The following is a 24218-nucleotide window of genomic DNA, read 5'->3' as shown; positions in this document are numbered from 1 at the left end:
TCTGAATTCTGGCTGGTATGGGCAAAAAAAATATTTTTTTTAATTCACCTATGGTGAATGTCCATGAATTCAACCACCTATCTTTCATGGCAAACTGTGGGGCCACGAGAGAAGAGTCCATTGGAAAATATGCTTTTTTAGCAAAGAAGATATAACTGAAAGGTTATTCTATATTTTAGAGTAAGAGAAAGGTTTGTTTAAAGTAACTCTTTGCAAAGGCTAAATATCTTTTAAAGTTTAGTTGTTAATTCTTTTTTTGTTTTGTTTTGTTTCTGCTTTTTGGAGGGGCATCTGGGGTTAAGTGACTTGCCCAAAGTCACATGGCTAGTAAGTGTTAAGTGTCTGAGCCTGAATTTGAACTCAGGTCCTCCTGACTCCAGGGCCAGTACTCTATTCACTGCACCACCTAGCCACCCCTAGTTGTCAGTTCTTAAAAACTTAAACTTTAGTTTCTTAACTTTGAGGAATAATAACAACATTCCTTATGACTGATTCAATAAACACCTTAAAAATTAATTTAAAAACTTTTAAACAAATTCTTTGGGCATGTGTTAATGAATGTACTTGAACAAATTGATGATGTTAAACCACACATATCATGACATGTTCCAACTGATATGTAAATATTTATGGATATTTAATATATAAATCACATCCCAAAAGGTTTTGAGAACAGATGAAGGTTCACAATTACTGTTAAGGAGAAATTATTAAATAAGAGAAAAAAATAATAAAAGACAAAGCAAACTATTTGTATTACAGAAAATTTAAAAGTTTTTGCATAAAGTCAATGCAGACAAAACCTTTACAAAGATCACTGATAAAAGTTTACTACATAAGGAACTATTGACACATATAAAAGTCCCAACTACTAATTAGCAAGAAAAGTCATAAAAAGATATGAACAAAGAAGGTAGAAAACAACTGCAAACCGTAAGTGGCTACATAAAAACACTCTCCAAGTAACTAATTTTTTTTTTTTTTACTATTTTTTAAATTCTGGAATTAACAAATTCCAAATAAAATGAGAATTTCCATAACAAAGAATAAAACAAATTTGTCTATTATGTAGACCTTTTTCTTTTTAAATTTTATTATACTTTTAACACATGACTTTCAACGCCGTCTTGCCCCTCTGGGTTTCCTTCCTTCAGTCAAATCATTAATAATGAGAGAAACACAAACTGAAACAACTCTTAGATTTTACCTCACACCTTGCAAAGTGGCAAACACGACCAAAACAAGATCAAGGACAGGAGGGTAACAGGAAGGCAACGATACGCTACACCAGTGCTAAGAGTTTAACCTGATCTAGTCATTCTAGATATTAATCTGCAATTATGTAAAACAAGTAACTAAACTTTGTATGCTTTGCTCACCCATGAGCATTTAGCCAAGGAATTCAGACACAAACAAAAATCCAATTTATTTTTAAAATATTTGTAGCACAATTTTTCTTGGTAACAGAGAACTGGAAAGAAAAAAGAAGTAGTTACCCATCAACTGGATAATGGCTATAAGAAATACAGAATTTAATTCTTACTAATAACAAAAAAAAATATTAGTATTTTAGAGAAAAATTTTTATTTGGCACTGAATAGGCCCAAGAAAATTCAGGAAGGGGTCCAGGAATGTGACATATAATAAAAAATAGACAGGCCCAATACCATGGTGGCAATAATAAAATTCAATAATAAAGTATGATAGGTATAGTAATGCATAGTTTAGGTCATGGTTATGGAGTCCTGTTCTGTCAATGGAGTGAGCATTTAATAGCCATTGTTCTAATGGCAACAGAGAATAGGCTATATACTATTTATAATCTTAGGTTTTAGGACTGAAAAAATAACTGAGAGCTAGTCAAGGCTATTCATTTTTATAAATGAGGAAACTAAAGCCAAATTAGGTCCAGGGACTTGGTCAAAGTTATATAGGTAGTTAAGTACAACGTCAGGACTTAAAGTCAGGTCTACTGCATTGGCTATGAAAAAAAAAATTGGTTCGGAGGACTCTGCACTGGATTCTCTATGTTAGATCATAAGAATACAGGTACAATAGATATCCAACACAACCCAGTGATTACGAAGCATTATTTTTCTAATACACCAAGTCTGGAATTACATTCTGTATCAAGTAATTGATATTCTTATACCTGACTCAAGTTATCTTCCCCTTTTGTAAGAAAGTTTAGATAATCAACGTGCAGTGTACTAGGCCATTTGAAGTATTATGCCTTCATATACCATCCAATGAACTGCCTTTTAAAAACATGTAATATGGTTGGCTGCTTGCTAATCAAGGCAGAAGTTCTTAACTTGAAGTCCTTGAACTAGTTTTATAAAAATAACTTGACAACAATATTTCAAAATATCAGTATATTAAAATATGAATATTCAATACATTTCAATATCTTTTGTAATCATATGCATTTTACTTTATACATTTAAAAACATTCTTCTGAGAAGGGCTTCATACACTTCAGCAGAATGGCCATGGGTCCATGACAAAATACGGTTGTGAGGGATATAATACTCAAGAGTGAACATAGGGAAATCTATACACTAAGGCAGACTGCAAACTACGTTTACACTTTAGTATGAAGCCCTTTAGTATGATGCCCAGATAGGTTAAGTATATGCTCAGGGTATGCTGGATAAGGTCAGAGGCAGGATTTGGAATCAAATTTTCATGCCCTAAAAAAAAGCAATTTATCTTGCTTATACTAGCCTGCCTCTATATACTTAGTAAATTTGAGGCAATGTTGCCACATTAAGTGCATTTTTTTCTCTTTTTTTTGCCTTATCAGGAAAAAAAATCTATTTGAACACCAAATATATGAAAAATATAACCCTATTTAAATTATTATTTTTCAAGTATTTGTCCAAGTCTAATTCCAGATTGTTTTTCTAAGGTAAAAGAGAAATGAAAACATGATTAGAATTTTCCCTCCACAGGTTTTAAAGTTAATCCTTAAGAAGACTTAAAAGATTTTTTTTAAAAAGGTATCATAAGGACGGCTAGGTGGCACAGTGAATAGAGCACTGGCCCTGGAGTCAGAAGGACCTGAGTTCAAATCCGGCCTCGGACACTTGACACATTTACTAGCCAAGTGATTTTGGCCAAGTCACTTAACCCCAACTGCCCCCCAAAAAGCAAAAAAAAAAAAAAAAGGTTTCAGATTCAGCATGTAAATGTCATGCCCTTTCATGCTAAAAGTGAAAGGAATTGAAAAGGAAGCAGTTTCTATTCAATTGGCTGAAGAATAAATGATGAGAAAACTTTGTGGGTCTCTCCAGAAAAGGGGAAAAAACTAAAGTCAAAATCCAGTCTAACAGTTCAGCTAGAAAAACATACATGGCCCAACATAGAACTCTGAACTACTAATCCCATTTCTAAGTGAATCTCTTGAAGTCTTATTTAGAAACCTACAACTATAGGACATTTGCTTGGTTGTATTAAAAAAAAATCCACCTCTGGGCCTCTGGAAGCAGAGAAATTGTAAGTCTTCTTTCTCTAGAGCCCCCAAGATGATAAGGCTCTAAGTCACAGGTTGTAAGAATCCAAAGCTTAACTTCCTCCCCTTTCTTATCATGTAGAGAAGATGGTATCAATGTAGCAGAGTAGTTGAGATACAAGTAAGGTAAAATGAGGGGAAAAAAATCATGGGTCTATGTAATGTAACCCAGAAAAAGTGATAAAACTTCACAAAAAAGCTGATAATACTTCACAAACTCATTTTCTAAAATAATAAAAGAACATTGCAAACTTACCCTTTTTAAGAGACAGAAACAGATACAAATAAAAGAGTATGTCATCTGTGAGACTTACCTCCACTTTTGCTCTCTGAGGGCACAATCCATCTATTTCATCAAAAAAGATGACACATGGCGCTGAACTTCTAGCACGCTGGAAGACCTGTCGCACAGCTGACTCACTCTGCCCAACATACTAAATATGTATGGTAAGAAACAAAAGGAGAAAGCTTAGGTTGAGTGATTTTTTTAAAAACAATGCTACCAAGGCGCCAAGATGGCCACCTGAACTGGGAGACAGCTGCCTAAATTCCATACATCAATTCCAGCAAAACTGAAGCTTACACTAGACCAAATAACGAACAAGAACTCTAAAGAAAAATTAGAATAAATAGTTCGTCCATCTCAGGAATGGGAGAAAAAAGTCAATCAGAAGCCCACAGGAAAAAAAAGATCTCCCCACATCTCCACTCCCAAGCCAATGCCAACATGATGAGAGATCAGACAGACACACGTAGCCAGCAAGACTTGTGTCTAGAAGAAGCAACAGCACAACATTCCTCTGAAAAAATCCCATGGTGGTCTGAAAAGTCCAGAGTAGGGAGTGTGAAGACCTAGGGGAGTGGCTACACAGCTAGTGCCCAAGTATTCAGGCCATAACAGGGTCCTCTGAGGTCCCTATTTCTCTGTTCTCAGACACTAGACATGGCCCTGAAGATGCAGCACTCTGAACTGCAAAGATCTAGGAAGAGGTGAATCTGGAAGGTGAAGGCCACCACAAGAAGCTAAGTTGTGGCTAACCACCCCACTGGTTATTTCTTTTCTCAGGATGACAACAAAGTGACGAGGAAACTGCTATTCTGCCCAGCAAGAAAAACTTACTGATACTTTAGTATTCATGATAACCACAGAGGATGTAGCTGTAACCTTGACTTTATAAAATTATAAGGATTAATTCCATGGCCTGAGAACGTACAAGGAAAGACAAGAAAGAAAAGCTCTCTAGAAAAAGTAAGACAATAAGATAGTGAATGTTCTTGATGAGAAACCAAAAGGGAAAATATATAAAGGAGCTAAGATAAGAGCCCAGGGAGCCGTCTGATAAGGCTTCTAAAAGGTCGTGCACAGAAACAAAGAAGGAAAATGTGCCCAGGGAGAGAAACTAGGTAAAATTTTCATATAAGACTGAGAGAACTCAAAGTCTTCAACTTCTTTTTTATTCCATTTCCTCCATTAAAAAGAGGGGGTGGGAGATCCACTAGACTAGAAAGGATAGAACAATGTGGTGAAGAGGTAATTTGTGTCCATGGTAAGAAAGGAGATGAGAGCCCCCAAATGCTCTGAGTAGTTTTTTTTTTCATTTTTCAAATGTTTTATTAATTTCTGATTTACATCATTCATTTCTGCCAGATTTTGACTTACACATTTTCTCCCCGTTTTTCCCCTACCCACCACCCCAAAATAGCAGTCCCATAGTATATCCACTCCTCCAATCTGCTCTCTCCCATATCTTCTCTCATACCCCCTTTGACTTTTCCAGTAGGGCATTGTGGATCTCTACACCCCAGCGCCTGTATATCTTATTTCCCAATTACATGTAAAATAGTATTGTTAATAGTACATATATATTTTAAACATTTGATTCATTCCCTTCCTCCCTTGTCACCTGCCCTTCCTGGAAAGACAAGCAGTTCAGTATAGGTTGTACATGTACAGCTTATGCAAAACACTAACATAGCTGATATATTGTAAAAGACTGACTATGTTTCCCTCCCTCCTATTCCACCTCCCACTAGTTCTATTCTCTACTTTGATCCCGTCCTTTTTCAAAAGTGGGTGCTTCCAACTTCCCTCCCCTCCAGCCAGCCCTCCACTCCATCATCCCCCCCTTATCCCCTTCCCCCCTACTCTCCGTGAGCCAAATTCAATGAGAATAAGGTTGACCCATTCCCTTTTGCCCTCCATTGTAACCATTTTCCCTTGACTCTTCTATATGAGATAGTTTACCCCATTCTGTCTCTCCCCATCTCCTCTCATTATATTCCTCTCTCACCTCTTAATTTCACCTTTAAAGTATCATCCTTCCTATTAAATTGGTCCTGTGCCCTCTATCAGTGTCTACCAGTAAACATATATACACACATTCACATATGTATTTATATGCCTATATACCACCTGATATATATATATATATATATATATATATATACACTCCCTTCAACTATTTTTATACTGAGAAAAGTTTCATCAGTTACAATTATCGTTTTTCCATGTAGGAATGTTAATAGTTCTAATTTGAAAAGTTCCTTATGATTTCTTTTCCCCGTTTACCTTCTCATGCTTCTCTTGCTTCTTGTACCTGAATGTCAAATTTTCTATTCAACTCTGGTTTTTTCATCAAGAATGCTTCAAAGTCCTCTATTCCACTTAATGACCATATTGTCCCCTGAAACATGATACACAGTTTTGCTGGGTAGGTGATTCTTGGCTTTAATCCCAGATCCTTTGCCCTCTGGAATATCATATTCCAAGCCCTTCGATCCCTCAGGGTAGAAGCTGCCAGATCCTGGGTTATCCTGATTGTGTTTCCACAATATTCAAATTGTTTCTTCCTGGCTCCTCGTAATATTCTCTCCTTAATCTGGGAATTCCGGAACCTGGCTACAATATTCCTAGGAGTTTTCTTTTTGGGATCTTTTTTAGGAGGTGACGGGTGGATTCTTTCAACCTCTTATTTTGCCCTCTGGTTCTAAAACATCAGGGCAGTTTTCCTTGAGGATTTCTTGGAGGATGATTTCTAGGTTCTTTCTTTGTTTATGGCTTTCAGGTAGCCTAATCATTTTTAAATTCTCTCTCTTGGATCTATTTTCCAGGTCAGTGGTTTTTCCAATAAGAGATTTCACATTGCCTTCTATTCTTTCATTTGTTTGGATCTGTTTAACAGCATCTTGATTTCTCATAAAGTCATTAGCTGGGGGCGGAGCCAAGACGGCAGAGTAGAAGCACGACCTTCCTGCAGCTCCAGCTTCCACCCTCCCCAATCCATGTAAAAAGGGGACTCTAAACAAACTTTGGAGCTGCAGATCCCACAAAATGACACAGAGAAACTAACCTCCCACTGAGGACACCCCGGCAGGCTGGCAGGAATCCAGCGCAGCGCTCTGGGAGCTGAGCCCAGCCCCACACCGAGGCTTTAGCCCCAGGGCAGGCCTGACCAGCCAGAGGGACCCCAGATCACCAGCAGCTGTGGCAGTTTATCAACACATAGACACAAAGGACAAAGTGAGAGGTCAGTACAGTCTGCACTTTGGGACCAGTAAGTGGGAGTGCGTGGCTTTTCGAAGCCACTGAGACGCCGGCACAGCCAGCCAGCACCACGGCTTCAGTTCCTGGCCTGCAGAGTGTAGGGGGACCAAGCACTAGTCTGAGGGGTAATCACTCTTGCTTTAACCTGCTTGGATCTGGATTGCAGTCTAGGGTGGAGGTTCTGGGGTGTGTGTCCAGCTTGCTGGAGGGTGTTGAGACCTCAAGAGAGGGCACCCATCTAATACCTCTGGCAGCTGAGAAAACCCCAGCGTTTGGGACGAAAGCTCCCCTGTCTGGTGTCAGAGTCCTACTGTGGCAAAAAGCCCAAAAGTCAAGTAATTGAGTGGCAAAATGAGCAGGCAAAGGAAACAAAGCAGACAGAAGATTCCAACAATACACTCCTACTTTGGGGACAAAAAGGAGCAAAGCATGGAACAGGAGGAAAACAATGAATTCAGAACTCCTGCACCAAAAGCTTCAAAGGAAAATACAAGCTGGTTACAGGCCATAGAGGACCTTAAGAAAGATTTTGAAAACCAAATAAGAGAAGTGGAGGAAAAATTGGGAAGAGAAATGAGAACAACGCGAGAAAATTATGAAATGAGAGTCAACAGCCTGACTGAGGAAAATAATACCTTAAAAAACAGACTGACTCAAATGGCAAAGGAGGCCCAAAAAGGCAATGAGGAGAAGAATGCCTTAAAAAGCCGAATTTGCCAGATGGAAAAAGAATCTCAAAAACTCAATGAGGAGAATCATTGCTTCAGAATTAGATTGGAGCAAATGGAAGCTAATGACTTTATGAGATATCAAGATGCTGTTAATCAGATCCAAACAAATGAAAGAATAGAAGGCCATGTGAAATATCTCATGGGAAAAACCACTGACCTGGAAAATAGATCCAGGAGTGATAATTTAAAAATTATTGGACTGCCTGAAAGCCATGACCAAAGTAAGAACCTAGAAATCATCCTCCAGGAAGTTCTCAAAGAAAACTGCCTTGATGTTTTAGTACCAGAGGGCAAAATAGAGGTTGAAAGAATCCCACCGATCACCTCCTGAAAAAGATCCCAAAAAGAAAACTCCTAGGAATATTATAGCCAGGTTCCAGAATTCCCAGATCAAGGAGAAAATATTACAAGCAGCCAGGAAGAAACAATTTGAATATTGTGGAAACACAATCAGGATAACTCAGGATGTGGCAGCTTCTACCCTGAGGGATCGAAGGGCTTGGAATATGATATTCCAGAGGGCAAAGGAGCTGGGATTAAAACCAAGAGTCACCTACCCAGGAAAACTGAGTATCATGTTTCAGGGGAAAATATGGTCATTCAGTGGAATAGAGGACTTTCAAGCATTCTTGCTGAAAAAACCAGAGTTGAATAGAAAATCTGACATTCAGATACAAGAAGCAAGAGAAGCATGAGAAGGCAAACAGGGAAAAGGAATCATAAGGAACTTATCAAAGTTGAACTATTAACATTCCTACATGGAAAAACAATGATTGTAACTTATGAAACTTTTCTCAGTAGTTGAAGGGATTAGATATGTATATGCATATATATATATATATGTCTATATATGAGGGTATATGGGCATATAAATACACATGTGAATGTGTGTATATATGTTTACAGATATACATAGATAGAGGGCACAGGACCAATTTAACAGGAAGGAATGATACTTAAAAGGTGAAATTAAGAGGTGAGAGGAATATAATGAGAGGAGAGGGGGAGACAGATTGGGGTAAACTATCTCATACAGAAGAGGCAAGGGAAAATGGTTACAATGGAGGGGAAGAATAGGAAGGCAAAAGGGAATGGGTCAACCTTATTCCCATTGAATTTGGCTTGAGGAGGGAGTGAAAGACACACTAAATAGGGTATCTTACCCTCCAGGAGAATAGGGGGGGAAGGGGATGAGAGGGGGGATGATAGAAGGGAGCATAGGCTAGGAGGGAGGGAAGTTGGAAGCACTCAATTTTGAAAATAGACGGGATCAAAGTAGAGAATAGAACAAGTGGGGGGTGGGATAGGAGGGAGGGAAATATAGTTAGTCTTTTACAATATATCTACTATGTTAATGTTTTGCATTAGCCACACATGTACAACCTATACTGAACTGCATATCTTCCCAGTAAGGGTGGGTGACAAGGAAGGAAGGAAATTGAATGTTTTAAAATTAAATATTCAAATATATGTATATGTGTATATATGTGTGTGTGTGTATATATGTTTGTGTATACACACACACACACATATACTATTATTAATACCATCTTACATGTAATTGGGAAATAAGATATACAGGCACTGAGGCATAGAGATCCACTGGAAAAGTAGAAAGGGGTATGGGAGAAAATATGGGAGAGAGCAGATTGGAGGAGGAGATATCCTGTGGGACTGCTATTTTGGGGCAGTGGGTAGGGGAAAAACGGGGAGAAAATTTGTAACTCAAAATCTGGCGGAAACGAATGATGTAAATCAGAAGTTAATAAAGTATTAAAAAAAACAAACAAAAAATAAAGTCATTAGCTTCCATTTGCTCCAATCTAATTCTGAAGGAATGATTCTCCTCAGTGAGCTTTTGAGATTCTTTTTCCATCTGGCAAATTCGGCTTTTTAAGGCATTCTTCTCCTCATTGCCTTTTTGAGCCTCTTTTGCCATTTGAGTTAGTCTGTTTTTTAAGGTGTTTTTTCCTCAGTCAGGCTGTTGACTGTCATTTCATAATTTTCTTGCATTGTTCTCATTTTTCTCCCCAATTTTTCCTCCACTTCTCTTATTTGCTTCTTAAGGTCCTCTATGGCCTGCAACCAGCTCATACTTTCCTTTGATGTTTTTGGTGCAGGAGTTCTGACTTTGTTGTCTTCCTCCTGTTCCATGCTTTGATCCTTTTTGTCCCCAAAATTGGAGTCTAATGTTGGGTTCTTCTGTTTGCTTTGTTTCCTTTGCCTGGTCATGCTGCCACTCAATTACTTGACTTTTGGGCTTTTTGCCACAGTAGGGCTCTGTTACCAGACAGGGGAGCTTCCGTCCCAAATGCTAGAGTTTTCTCAGCTGCCGGAGGTATTAGTTGGATGCTCTCTCTAAAGCCTGGCAAGCTGGACACACACCCAAGGACCTCCACCCTAGACTGCAATCCGGATCCAAGAAGGTTAAAGCAAGAGTGATTACCCCTCAGACTGGTTGCTTGGTCCCCCTACACTCTGCAGGCCAGAAGCTGAAGCTGCCATGTGGCAGCAGCAGCTGCACCGCAGCCCTCAATGGCTTCTCACCCCGGGGACAAAAGCCGAGGCACTCCCAACTACTGGGTACCAAATTCCATACTGCACTGACGTCTCACTTTGTCCTTTGCATCTATGTGTTGATAATTCTGGAAACGACCACAGCTGCTGGTGATCTTTAGTCCTTCCAGCCGGTGGCTGATCAGGCCTGGCCTGGGGCTAAAACCTTGGCGTGGAGCTGGGCTTGGCTCCCAGAGCACTGCGCTGGATGATTCCTGCCGGGCTGTCCTCAGCGGGAGGTTAGCTTCTCATTTTTTGGGTTCTGTAGCTCCAAAGTTTGTTTAGAGTCCCCTTTTACATGCTGGGGAATGTGGAAGCTGGGAACCGTGGGGAGGACCTGTTTTTACTCCGCCATCTTGACCTCTGTGTAGTTTTCTTGGCCCAGATGAAGTACATGTCACAGAGTCGAAAAACTTAACAGCTGAGATGAGTGTATTATTATTAAAGGACAAGGAGTACCAGAAAGGTAAGCCAGAAGCAATCTCTTCCTCCACTTAAATTCTGTAACATTTAATGTGCTTAATGTCCACAACTATCAATCTGACACATTTTATACTATAAAATATAAGGTCCTGCTATATAGTAACTTTATAGCACCTACCCCAACAAACCTATTTTTATCTTGTTCTTACTTAGAACATACTTACAAGTCTCTTTATCATATTATTATATTGTTTTATAATACTGCCTTGTATTATAGTTATTTTCTCCCCAATAAAATTCTACTTGAGTAATGCATCCTGGTATGACAGTGACCCTGGGTTTTCAAAGTCTATACCAGAGGACTGCAAGCTCTAGCAGGTTCTACTACGCTAGAAAGTCTTTGAGTACAGTTTTAGCCTTATTATTGCTAGAAGGCTAGCCAACAGGTCAAATCTGAGTTCAAATATAACCACAGACACTCATTTGATATGTGACTCTGGCCAAGTCTATTTGCCTCAGGTTCCTCATCTGAAAAATGGGGATAAATAGAGTAACTACTTCTTAGAATAAAATGAGAAAAGAATAACGAAATGCTTAGCACAGAACCTTGGACATAGATGATTAATAAATGCTTAATTATTGATGCTAGCATTATTATTATATGGTAACATATGACATATGTTTAATACTCTTATTTAAGTAGTCTGGTCATAAAACAGAATTATTATCTGGGTACAAATATAATAGAAAAAAAAATCAGACTAGCTGTCAATATGCATTTATTATGCACCTTCTATATGCCAAGAACTGAGCTAAGTGCCAGGGATACCAAAAAAGGAAACAGGGAAAAGCATGATGAAGAAATCCAAAAGAGTGGGACTAGATGGGAAATGCAGAGATGGCTGGCCTGCCTACTCTCTTTAAATGGAGGGTTTGTGAGGAATTTTCCACTCCACTCTCCAAAGAGGTCCCAGGGACAGAAGGTACTAAGGAGGCATGGGTACCAAGGCAGATGTGACCTTGCTGTATGATGAGATTCCTATGGATCTAAGAGAAATCCAAAGGAGGGAAGCCCAGCGGAAAACTAGTTCACAGAGATTTTATGGAAGAAAACAATTAATCTGGTCCTCTTCCTCAACGTGGCTTTGTCTGAGATTTGCCCAAGAAAATTATATAGAAGTAATTCCAGGTCCCATTTTGGTACGCAGGTTTACTGAAGAATCTATCTTTACTAATGACAGAACAGAAATGGGTTTAAAATCCAGCAAGAACATCTGCATTATAAGGTTGAAACAACTTGTTGAGGAGGCAAAGGAGATCACTATTTAAAAATAACAAACATTTATTAATTACTTCTTGTCTAGTCAACACATTCTGTTAGAAATAATTTTAGAGGGGCGGCTAGGTGGCACAATGAATAGAGCACCGGCCCTGGAGTCAGAAGGACCTGAGTTCAAATCCAGCCTCACACATTTAACACAAAAAAGTAGCCCTGTGACCTTGGGCAAGTCACACAACCCCAATTGTCCTCCAAAAGGCAAAAAAATAAAATAAAATAAAGAAATAATTTTAGAGTTCTTCAAGGGTGGAATAAATATTGACTTGTCTAAAAGAAATGGATTTAATGGTCCTATTTATCTGGTCTTATCATCTGGTAACTAAGTTTGGTAAGAAAAAAATTATTTCCTACCCTTTATCAATATCCTTAAAATAATGAGTAACAATCTAATACTTTCTAATCAATTCTACTGAGTATTTTAAAAAACAGTTTTAAAGAGAATTCAAAACTAGTAACTCTATGAAAGACTTCAAATCTCTAAAAACCACCTGGGGTGGGGGGTGTAGAGTCAAGATGGCAGAGTAAGAGCAGGGACTCGCCAGAGCTCTCCCCCCAAAACCCTCCAAATACCTGTAAAAAATGACACTAAACAAATTCTAGAGCGACAGAACCCACAAAATGACAGAGTGAAGTAAATCTGCAGCCCAAGACTGGAAGGGCATATCACACTAGACTGCGAGTGGAGTGCAGTCTGGCAGGCCGCCCTAACACAGAGCCAGAGCAGGCCTCAGGGCACAGAATCACTGGCAGCTGTGGTGGTTTCCAGGCTTCTCAACCCACAAATGCCAAAGATAGCACAGAAGGTCAGCGAGAAAACTATGAAGGACCTGGGTGAAAGGAGAGTGCAGTTCAGTACCAGCCCCAGGTTAGTGGTGGTGATGGTAGCAGTGGTGGCAGCAGCAGGAGCAGCGGCTCCTTCCGGAGCTCTGGGCCCACAGAGAGTGGGGGATCAAGGGGCTGATACAAAACCCCTGAAGCCTGAGACAGCACACCTACCCCCCACCCCACCAGAAGTAAATCTTACCCTGACAAAGAGCTAAAAAAGTCAAGTAATTGTCTGGGAAAATGAGCAGTGTAAAAAGAAAAGTCAGATTACAAAATATTACTTTGGTGACAAAGAAGATTAAAACATACAACCAGAAGAAGACAACAAAGTCAAAGCTCCTGCATCAAAAACCTCCAAGAAAATTATGAATTAGTTGCAGGTAGTGAAAGGGCTCAAAAAGGATTTTGAAAATCAAGTAAGAGAAGTAGAGGAAAAATCGGGAAGAGAAATGAAAGAGATACAAGAAAATCATGAAAAATGAGTCAACAGCTTGTTACAGAAGACCCCCCAAAATACTGAAGAAAGTAACACCTTAAAAAACAGACTAACTCAAATGGCACAAGAGGTCCAAAAAGCCAATGAGGAGAAGAATGCCTTAAAAAGTAGAACTGGCCAAATGGAAAAGGAAGTGCAAAAGCTCACTGAAGAAAATAAGTCCTTCAAAATTAGAATAGAGCAAATGGAAGCTAATCACTCTATAAGAAATCAAGAAATTATAAAACAGAACCAAAAGAATTAAAAAAATAGAAGACAATATGAAATATCTCATTGGAAAAACCACTGACCTGGAAAATAGATCCAGGAGAGATAATTTAAAAACTAATGGACTGCCTGAAAGCCATGATCAAAAAAAAGAGCCTACACATCATCTTTCAAGAAATTATCAAGGAAAACTGACCTGATATTCTAGAACCAGAGGGTAAAACAGAAATTGAAAGAATCCATCCAATTGCCTCTTGAAAGAGATCCCAAAAGGAAAACTCCTAGGAATATTGCAGACAAATTCCAGAGTTCTCAGGTCAAGGAAAAAATAATGCAAGCAGCCAGAAAGAAATAATTGGAATATTGTGGAAATACAATCAGGATAACCCAAGAGCTAGCAGTTTCTACATTAAGGAATCAAAGGGCTTAGAATATGATATTCTGAAGGTCAAAGGAGCTAGGATTAAAACCAAGAATCACCTTAGTTTTAACTGAGTATAATACTTCAGGAGGGAACAAATGGACATTCAATGAAATAGAGGACTTTCAAGCATTCTCGATGAAAAGACCAGAGATGAACAGAAAATGTGACTTTTAAATTCAAGAATCAAGAGAAGCAAGAAAAAGCAAACAGGAAAGAGAAATCATAAGGGACTTATTAAAGCTGAACTGTTTATATCCCTACACAGAAAGATATTTGTAACTCATGTACCTTGTCTCAGTATTAGGGTAATTGGGAGGAAATACATATATATGCAGATGGACTGATTGATAGACAGATACAGGACACAGGGTGAGTTGAATATGAAAGGATGATATCTAAAAAATAAAATTAAGGGGTGAAAGAGGAATATATTGGAAGGCAAAAGGGAAAGATAGAATGGGGCAAATTATCTCACATAAAAGAGGCAAGAGAAAGGTTTCACAATGGAGGGGAAGAGGGGGAAGGTGAGAGGGAATGTGTGAACCTTACTCTCATCAGATTTGGTTTAAGAAGGGAATAATAAACACACTCAAATGAGTATCTTACCCTACAGGAAAGTAAGGCGAAAGGGAATAAGGGCAGGGGTGGAGGGGATGATAGAAGGGAGGACAGGTTGGGGGAGGCGGTAGTCAGAAGTAAACACTTTTGAAAAGAGACAGGATCAAAGGAGAAAATAAAAATGGGGGGCAGGATATGATGGAAGGAAATATAGCTGGTCTTTCACAACATGACTATTATGGAAGTGTTTTGCATAACTACAAATGTATAACCTATACTGGATTTCTTGCCTTCTCAATGAGGTTGAGTGGGGAGAGAAAGGAGAGAATTTCGAACTCAAAAGTTTTAAAAACAAATGTTAAAAATTGTTTTTACATACAATTGGAAAATAAGATACACAGGCAATGGGGTATAGAAATCTATCTTACTCTATAAGAAAATAATGGTGAAGGGGATAAGGAGGGGAGGGGTGATGGAAGAAAGGGCTGCCTAGGGGAATGAGTAATTAGAATGCATACCATCTCGGGGAGGGGGGAAGGGTGAGATGGGGAGAAAATCTGACCTCAAAATCTTGTGGATATAAATGTTGAAAACTAAAAATAAGTAAATTAAAAAAAAAACACCTCTGAGATTTCAGCTCAGACCTAGCAAATTGGCAAAGATGGCAAAAGACAGAAACAGGAAATGTTGGAAGAGTTATGGAAAAACAGGCATAAAGCACTGCTGATGGAACTATACACTAGTTCAAGGATTCTGGAAAGTAATTTGGAATGACATTAAAAAAACAAAAGAAAACTAAAATGTCCACTGTTTGACCCAAAGGGCCCAATTCTACCTACCAAAGGAGGTAAAAAAAACAAAACCCAGAAAGACAAATCTCATAATCATCAGACTATTCAGGATATCATTATAGAAATACATAAGCAAAATGACTAAAATGTCCATAATCTTGGCACCAGAAATTCTATTAGTGGGTAAAAAACAAAAGAAAAGTTAAAGACAAAAACAAAGGTCCAGTATGTGCCAAAATATTTATAAGAGCACTTTCAGCGATAAAGAAATGGAACTGAATGAATGAATGATGGAGCAATACAGTTGTTCATTAATTGAGAAAAGTTTTGTTTTTAAAAAAGGCATATGAACATAATGCATTATTAAGCAGTAAGAAATAAAAAAATATGAAGAATTGTGTGTTTGAGTCATTTAGATACTTTATACTGTAATTAGAATTACTTTTATTTTTCCTAAGGCAATAATTAAAGAGAGCTCAATCAATGGCTAATGCCATTAATATTACTCACCATATTTAACAATTCAGGGCCCTTCACAGAAATGAAATTCAGTCCACATTCATTTGCAACAGCCTGAAAAATGAAAGCAAAACAAATAAACTGAATATTACTTATTGCATGGCAAATTTTTTTGTTGCCCTTATTTTTTCCCCCCAACCATTCTTATGGTTGTATTTATCTCCCTGTTCTTCAGGGATCTCAGCAAATTATAGTGAGTGAACAGGAAGAAATGGACCAGAACCAAATTAAAGGAAAGGAGTAATAGAATGTTAACCTAAACAGTCCATGAATTACATTCAAACAACACAAACTGTAAGTAAAACAACAAACATATCCCTGGTTTCATTTCATAAATTTAGACGTGGCCCTTTGCCACAATTCTAGTGAAGTCCATTGTACTGATATTTATGAAGGGGTAATAAATACTTTCTTCTTAAAAGGTTTGCTTTTAAGGGAAGCTGTTTTGCATTAAAAATGCCTACATTTCTTTGGCGAAAAAAAAAATGGAACTTGAAGACTACATAAATGACAGTATATGTTCAAACATAATTTTGATGTAGGTTTTAAAAAAAAAGTTATACAAGATAGAGCTGAAGGATATCACACGGCAATTGGGAACAGATCATTCAAACAGAATAAGCCAAGAACCAGAATCCAAAGACAAAAATGAACTTTGTTAAATAGACTGAATCAGAACTCTGGCCCCGACAATTTCCTTTAAATCTATCTCATTCTTAAAGTTATACTTCCAAACAATACAATGCAGCTGGAGAACTGTGTAAAGCAACAAAGTGAAAGAGGTCATAATCAGCAAGTTATATAACCCCTCTGGACTATTTCCCTATTTATACAATGAAGTAGTTGGACTACATAAGGTCCACTGTCCTTTCCATATCTAAAAATCTCTGATTACGTATTTCTGGCTGCATTTTAGCTTTTTCAACTAACCAGGCTTGGAAGAAGTGAAACTCAAAGATTTCATTCTAGTCCTAACTCTCATTCTTCACTGGGGTGGGGTGATAGGTGATAGTAGTCTTTAAAGTCATTGCAGCACAAGCTCTGACAAGTTAAACCAGTTTGGAAAGGATTCGCTACTTTCTCTACTGGACGATGGACTGTGTGTCGTTTGAGGCCAAGTCTATAAACTTAAGGGTTTATAGAAAGTTTTATCACTAGGAACAGGCAATGAATTTTCCTGGGCCACAGCAAATCACAAAAATCATTTACTAAGGCAGAGAAGGGTTGTGATCTGCATATGGGAACTGAATACAAATAACAATAAAAATATAGGTCTTTCAAAATATTAAAATAATACTTCTTTCAGCTAGTGATTAGGAATGTGGCATGCTATATACATGTAAATTTTGTAGGCAACTAAGTTTAATCCTTATGTTCTTGAACTTTTCACCTGTTTCTGAAATCTTTCTAAAATTAAAAAAAAAGGGGGGGGAGGGGGCAACTAGGTGGCACATTAAATACAGCACCAAGCCTGGAGTCAGGAAGACCTGAGTTCAAATCCAGCCCCAGATACTTAACACTTACTAGCAGTGTGACCTTGGGCAAGTCACAACCCCAAATGCCCTACTTTCTCCCCTCTAAAAAGCAAAAAAAATAAAATAAAAAATACTCCTGTACCTTCTTAAATTATGTATACCAAAGGAGGGGGGAGGTTTCAAAATATGAGATTATTACTGTTTGGAAACTGTACCCTACCTACCTCCACTGATGCAGATTAGCATGTCTTCTGAAATTAACAGTCTTTTACTATTGCCTGGGGCACAAGTCAAGTGATTTGTCCATCATAATTCTCCTTACAAATATTAACTATGGTACAATTATACTGAAGAGCTACTGAATAATACATAGCTGTTTTTCACTCATGTAGCACCCTGAAAATGCTTTAATTATTGCTTCTGTTCCATTTCAAATGCCTTCAAAATGCATAAAAAAACCTGAGGATCAACCTCCCACAGCACACAAAAGACTTAGATTCAATTACAAAGCATTCCTTCAAGAATTAAAGAGCAACATGGAGAGCTGGAGGAATATTCAGTGCTCAAGGGTGCCAATACGATAAAACGATAAAACTAGCAAAATTAACTTATGCTTGGGGCGGCCAGGTGGCTCAGCGAGTAAGAGCACCGGCCCCAGTGTCAGGATGACCTGGGGATCAAATCCAGGCTCAGATACTTAGCACCACACCCAGAAATAACTAGCCGTGTAACCTTGAGAAAGTTACTTAACCCCAATTGCTTAAAAAAAAAAAAATTAACTTATACTTTTAATATCATATCAAATTATCAAGAGGACACTTCACAGACTTCAATATAATAATAACAAAATTCGCCTTGAAAAATAAAAGATCTGGAATATAAAGGGAAATGATGAAAAGAAGTAAGGATGAAAGGTGAATAGCAGTTTCAGATCTACATTTTAAATTTTCAGACCTCCATTTAAACTTGAAGACCTCATATTTTAAAGCAGCAGTCATCAGTTTTCATCTGGTATTGGTTAAAGAAAAAGAGACAGATCAACAGAACAGATGTGACATGAGAGATACAGTCCAGAAGAAATTAGACTTAGGTCAACATCTTACATCACACTCCACCACAGTCTCAATGGTTATGTGACCTTAATGAAAAGATCTTATTATAAAAATTAGAAGACAAAATAGATCATGTACCTCTTAAAACTATGGAAAAGGAAAGTATTCTTAACGAAACAGAAGCAAATACAAAAGATAAAACAGAAGATTTTGATTACTTTAAACTGAAAATCTACACAGACAACATTAATGCATCTAGGATAAGAAGAGAAGTAGTTAAGTGGGAAAAAAATCTTTGTATCCAATTTTTCTGGTAATGGTTTATATACAAAATATAAACAATAAATATGTATACGCATATATACATATGTGACTAAGAATTATTTTCCAATAGATAAATGGTCAAAAGATATGAAAAGACCGACAAAGTACTGACAACCACATGAAAAAATGCTCCAAATGATTAATAATAAAAGAAATGTAAATCAAAACAAGCCTGAGGTTACACCTCACATCCTGCAACTATGAACAAAAAAATAGTATTTATCAATGTCAGAGGGGTTGTAGAAAGATAAGCATACTAACACATTACTGGTGGAGTTGTAAAATGGTACAAACATTTTGGAAAGCAACTTGAAATTATGCAAATAGAGTTACTTAAAACATCCATATCCTTTGAACCTGAAATTCCATTTCCAGGGCTTAGAATAACTTAAGGAAGCCATCAATAAGAAAAAAGTCTCCAAATATTCCTAAATATTTATAGCAGCTCCTTTTGTGATAGTTAAGAATTGGAAACAAAGTAGATGCCCATCAGCTGAGGAATAGGTAACCAAACTGTGGTATATAAATGCAACGGAATATTACTCTGCAGTCAGAAATGAAGTAAGTGATGAATACAGCAAATGAATTGATGTAGAGTGGAGTAAGCAGAGCCAAGAAAACAATATACAAAGTAACTACAACAAAATAAATGGAGAGAGCTAGACACCAAAAAATTAAAAGTAAATGTAACAAAACTGTACAGATCAAATGGTACTGAAATGAAGATATATGAGAAGACACCCCCAAATTACCCCTTCCACAGGTGTTTACAAACTACATGTTTTTGGACTTTCTCAATGTACAGAGATCAAATGTTCTAACTATTGTTTCCTCTCCAAAACAAATACTATTTGTCATACGGGATGGAAGGAGGAGGAAGGATACATGAGATACTACCATAGTGATGTAAAAAATAGAAAACATTAATAATTTTTTCATTGCTTCTGTTGCCTCTACTACCTTTTTCTTAACTAGTAGCTGTCACTTATGTCATCAGATATTAGAAGTCCACCCTATCTCACACTTCTTCAGCTGCTTATCATAGGCTCTTTACTCTCTACTAAGAAAAGGTGAAGAATTCTGAGACAAACACCAAACAACTCTAAGTTGGAAAGTTTTAACAGGGAATTCAAAGTAAGTAGCTCCATGCCTTTCCATGGAGGAAAGAACATGGGCTTCCATTCAAGGGAATGATAATAATGAGACAACATACCAAAATCTGTGGGATGCATTAAAGGCAGTTCTTAGGGGAAGTTTTATATCACTGAGTGCATACGTGATTAAATTAGAGAAAAGGGAGCTCAACGAATTGGGCATGCAATTAAAAAACCTAGAAAAAGGACAAATTCAAAATCCCCAATTAAATAATCAATTAGAAATATTGAAAACAAAAGGAGAGATTAATAAAATTGAAATTAAGAAAACTATTGAATTAATAAATAAAACCAAGTGCTGGTTTTATGAAAAAAACCAACAAAATTGATAGACCCTTAGTCAATATGATAAAAAAAAAATAAAGAAGAAAACCAAATTATGAGTATCAAAAATGAAAAAGGTGAATCTACCTCCAATGAAGAGGAAATCAAAACAATAATTAGGAATTATTTTTCCCAACTGTATGCACATACATTTGACAATCTTAGGGAAATGGATGAATATTTAGAAACATACAAGTTGCCCAGATTAACTGAAGAGGAAGTAAATTACTTAAATAATCCCATCTCAGAAAAAGAAATTGAACAAGCCATCAGTCAGCTCCCTAGGAAAAAATCTCCAGGGCCAGATGGATTCACTAGTGAATTCTATCAAACGTTTAAAGAACAATTGATTCCAATACTCTACAAACTATTTGGGAAAATTAGTGAAGAAGGAGTCCTACCAAATTCCTTTTATGACACAAATATGGTACTGATACCTAAATCAGGAAGAGATAAAACAGAGAAAGAAAATTATAGACCAATCTCCCTCATGAATATAGATGCAAAAATTCTAAATAAAATACTAGCAAAAAGACTACAGCAACTTATCTCAAGAATAATATACTTTGATCAGGTAGGATTTATTCTAGGAATGCAAGGATGGTTTAATATTAGTATATTAATCAGTATAATTGATCATATCAACAATAAATCTAGCAGAAACCACATGATCATCTCAATAGATGCAGAAAAGGCTTTTGACAAAATACAACATCCATTCCTATTAAAAACATTAGAAAGTATAGGAATAAATGGAGCCTTCCTTAAAATAATAGGTAGCATCAATTTAAAGCCATCAGCAAGTATTATACGTAATGGGGAGAAGCTAGAAGCATTTCCCATAAGATCAGGTGTGAAACAAGGGTGTCCACTATCACCCCTCTTATTCAATCTGGTACTAGAAATGTTAGCAGTAGCAATTAGAGAAGAAAAAGAAATCAAAGGAATAAAGTTAGGCAAAGAAGAGACCAAGCTATCACTCTTTGTAGATGATATGATGATATACTTAGAGAATCCTAAAGAATCAAGTAAAAAACTACTTGAGACAATAAATAAATTTGGCAAAGTTGCAGGATATAAAATAAACCCACATAAATCCTTGACATTCCTATATATTTCCAATGAAATTCAACAGCAAGAGATAGAAAGAGAAATCCCATTTAAAGTTACTGTAGACATTATAAAATATTTGGGAATCTACCTGCCAAAACAAACCCAGGAACTATATGATCATAACTACAAAACACTTTTCACACAAATAAAGTCAGATCTAACTAATTGGAAAAATATCAATTGCTCGTGGCTGGGTCAAGCTAATATAATAAAAATGACAATTTTACCTAAATTAAATTATATATTTAGTGCCACACCAATTAATTTACCAAAAAACTACTTTATAGGGCTAGAAAAAAGAGTAACAAAATTCATTTGGAAGAATAAACGGTCCAGAATATCAAGGGAATTAATGAAAAGAAATGCTAGGGAAGGTGGACTAGCTATACCAGATTTCAATCTGTATTATAAAGCAGCAGTCATCAAAACTACTTGGTACTGGCTTAGGAATAGAGGAGTGGATCAATGGAATAGATTAGGCACACAAGATTCAGAAGTCAATGACTATAGTAACGTATTGTTTGATAAACCTCCAGACCCTGGTTTTTGGGATAAGAACTCACTATTTGACAAAAACTGCTGGGAAAACTGGAATATAGTATGGCAGAAACTGGGCATAGACCATTATCTAACACCATATACCAAAATCAAGTCTAAATGGGTGCATGATGTAGGTATAAAGGTTGATACTGTAAGCAGTCTCCTAAAACAAGGAATAGTTTACCTATCAGACTTGTGGAGAGGGAAAGACTATGACTAAACAAGAATTAGAGAACATTATAATTTTGACTACATGAAATTGAAAAGTTTCTGTACAAACAAAGCCAAAGTAACCAAGATTAAGAGGGAGGTGGGAAATTGGGAAAGAATCTTTACAACCTATGTCTCTGACAAAGGACTCATTTCTAAAATATACAGAGAATTGAGTCAAATTTATAAGAATACAAGTCATTCCCCAATTGATAAATGGTCAAAGGATATGAACAGGCAGTTTTCAGAGAAAGAAATTAAAGCTATCTATAAGCACATGAAGAAATGCTCTAATTCACTATTGATTAGAGAAATGCAAATCAAAACAACTCTGAGGTACCACATCTCACCAGTCAGATTGGCTAAAATGACAAAACAGGAAAATGACAAATGCTGGAGAGGATGTGGGCAAATTGGAACCCTAATGCACTGCTGGTGGAGTTGTGAACTGATCCAGCCTTTTTGGAGAGCAATCTGGAATTATGCCCAAAGGGCTATAAATACTTTCATACCCTTTGATCCAGCAATACCACTCCTAGGGTTATATCCCAAAGAGATCATAGAAATGAGAGAAAGACCCATATGTACAAAAATGTTTATAGCAGCTCTTTTTGTGGTAGCAAAGAATTGGAAATTAAGGGGGTGCCCATCAATTGGGGAATGGCTGAACAAGTTGTGGTATATGCACGTTATGGAATACTATTGTGCTATAAGAAACGAGGAGCAGACGGTCTTCATATTTACTTGGAGAGGCTTAAAAGAACTGATGCTGAGTGAGAAGAGTAGAACCAGGAGAAATTTGTACACAATTACAGACACAATGTATGTGTGATGACCAACTTTGATAGACTGGACTCTTCTCAGCAATGCAGTGATATAAGTCAATCCCAAAGACTCATGATGGAGAGAAATATGTGCATCCAGAGAAAGAACTAAGTTTATATCCAGGTGGAAGCAAAATACCTGATCTTTTTCCTTCTCTTATTTGGTTTTATGTCCTCTACCACTTTTCATTCCAGCTGGTACAATCCGTCCTTATAACCTGACTAATGTATAATGTGAAGGTATTTACAGATCCTATGCTTGACTATAAGCCGCCATGGGGGGGAAGGGAGGGAAGGGGACAAAATGTGAAACTCAAGAAATTGTGGAATTGAATCCTGTGAACTAAAAGGAAACAAATTAATAAAATAAAAAGATATTATATTTCAGAGAAAAAAAAAGAACATGGGCTTCATGAAGACTATTTTACTATGTCACCTGAGGATTTTTCCATTAGAATGTGAGCTCTTTGAGATCTAGAATTGTTTTTTCTTTTTGCTTTGTAGTGCCTAGCTGGCACACTGATGCTTAAATCGATGCCTATTGACTTATTTCTAAGCTTCAAACTGAGACTGCTATAGAAATCTGACAGGTGTATAAGGAGTACACCATTCTTTTGTTAGTTGAATAAACAAAGGTGTGACAACAAAAAGAGTATTAAAAGTTACCCGTTAAAATGAAGTTTTTAAAATTATGGATTATCCCAGTTGACTATTAATAAAGTTATCAGTAACTATTTTTTTTAAAAAAGCAATACACAGAATTGCAACAGGTAAAACAGATAGCTAGGTGGTGCAGCTGATAGAGGGCCAAGTCTAGAGTCAAGAAGAACTGAGTCCAAATCTAGCCTCAGAGATTTACTAGCTGTGTGACCCTGGTCAAGTTACTTACGCCTGTTTGCCTCAGCTAATTCATCTATAAAATCAATTGGAGAAGGAAATGGCAAAACACTTGAGTATCTTATCCAAGAAAATCTCAAATGGAGTCAGTAAGAGCTGGACACAACTGAACAAAAACAAAAAATAAAGCAACCATGTCATCTTGACATACCTGTTCAAAAGTCTTGAGTGCAATTATGACCAGAGAAATATAGAATCTACAGATCTTTTGCTACATAGTTTCAGCTCCAACAGCTTTCCTCCACCACTTCTAAGTTCTCAAAATCCTTACTTGTAGTACTAGAAAAAGAGTCCTGAAAGTATCAAGTACATGCTTTTCAAAGGAACAGCTAAAATAAGACAATGGCTCATAAGTATACTGGTACCTAGTAAAACTGC

General features: G+C 37.1%; 1 protein-coding gene across 2 annotated transcripts in view; it reads right to left on the bottom strand.

The window, feature by feature from the left end:
* NVL (nuclear VCP like) overlaps positions 1-24218 on the bottom strand; it is a 604731-nt gene that overhangs the window by 30272 nt on the left and 550241 nt on the right. For both annotated transcript variants that reach the window (XM_069062596.1, XM_069062595.1), the window contains 2 exons: positions 15919-15981; positions 3829-3948 (listed from right to left, as the gene is read on the bottom strand). In XM_069062596.1, the coding sequence (XP_068918697.1) occupies positions 3829-3948; positions 15919-15981 (183 nt within the window). The remainder of the gene's footprint in view (positions 1-3828; positions 3949-15918; positions 15982-24218) is intronic.

This window comes from Petaurus breviceps, unplaced genomic scaffold, assembly GCF_028583685.1.
Source record: "Petaurus breviceps papuanus isolate PSGF00001 unplaced genomic scaffold, PetGlider_PUasm1.0 90466, whole genome shotgun sequence".
Taxonomy (NCBI): Eukaryota; Metazoa; Chordata; class Mammalia; order Diprotodontia; family Petauridae; genus Petaurus; species Petaurus breviceps.
This window is presented reverse-complemented; position numbering and strand designations above follow the sequence as displayed.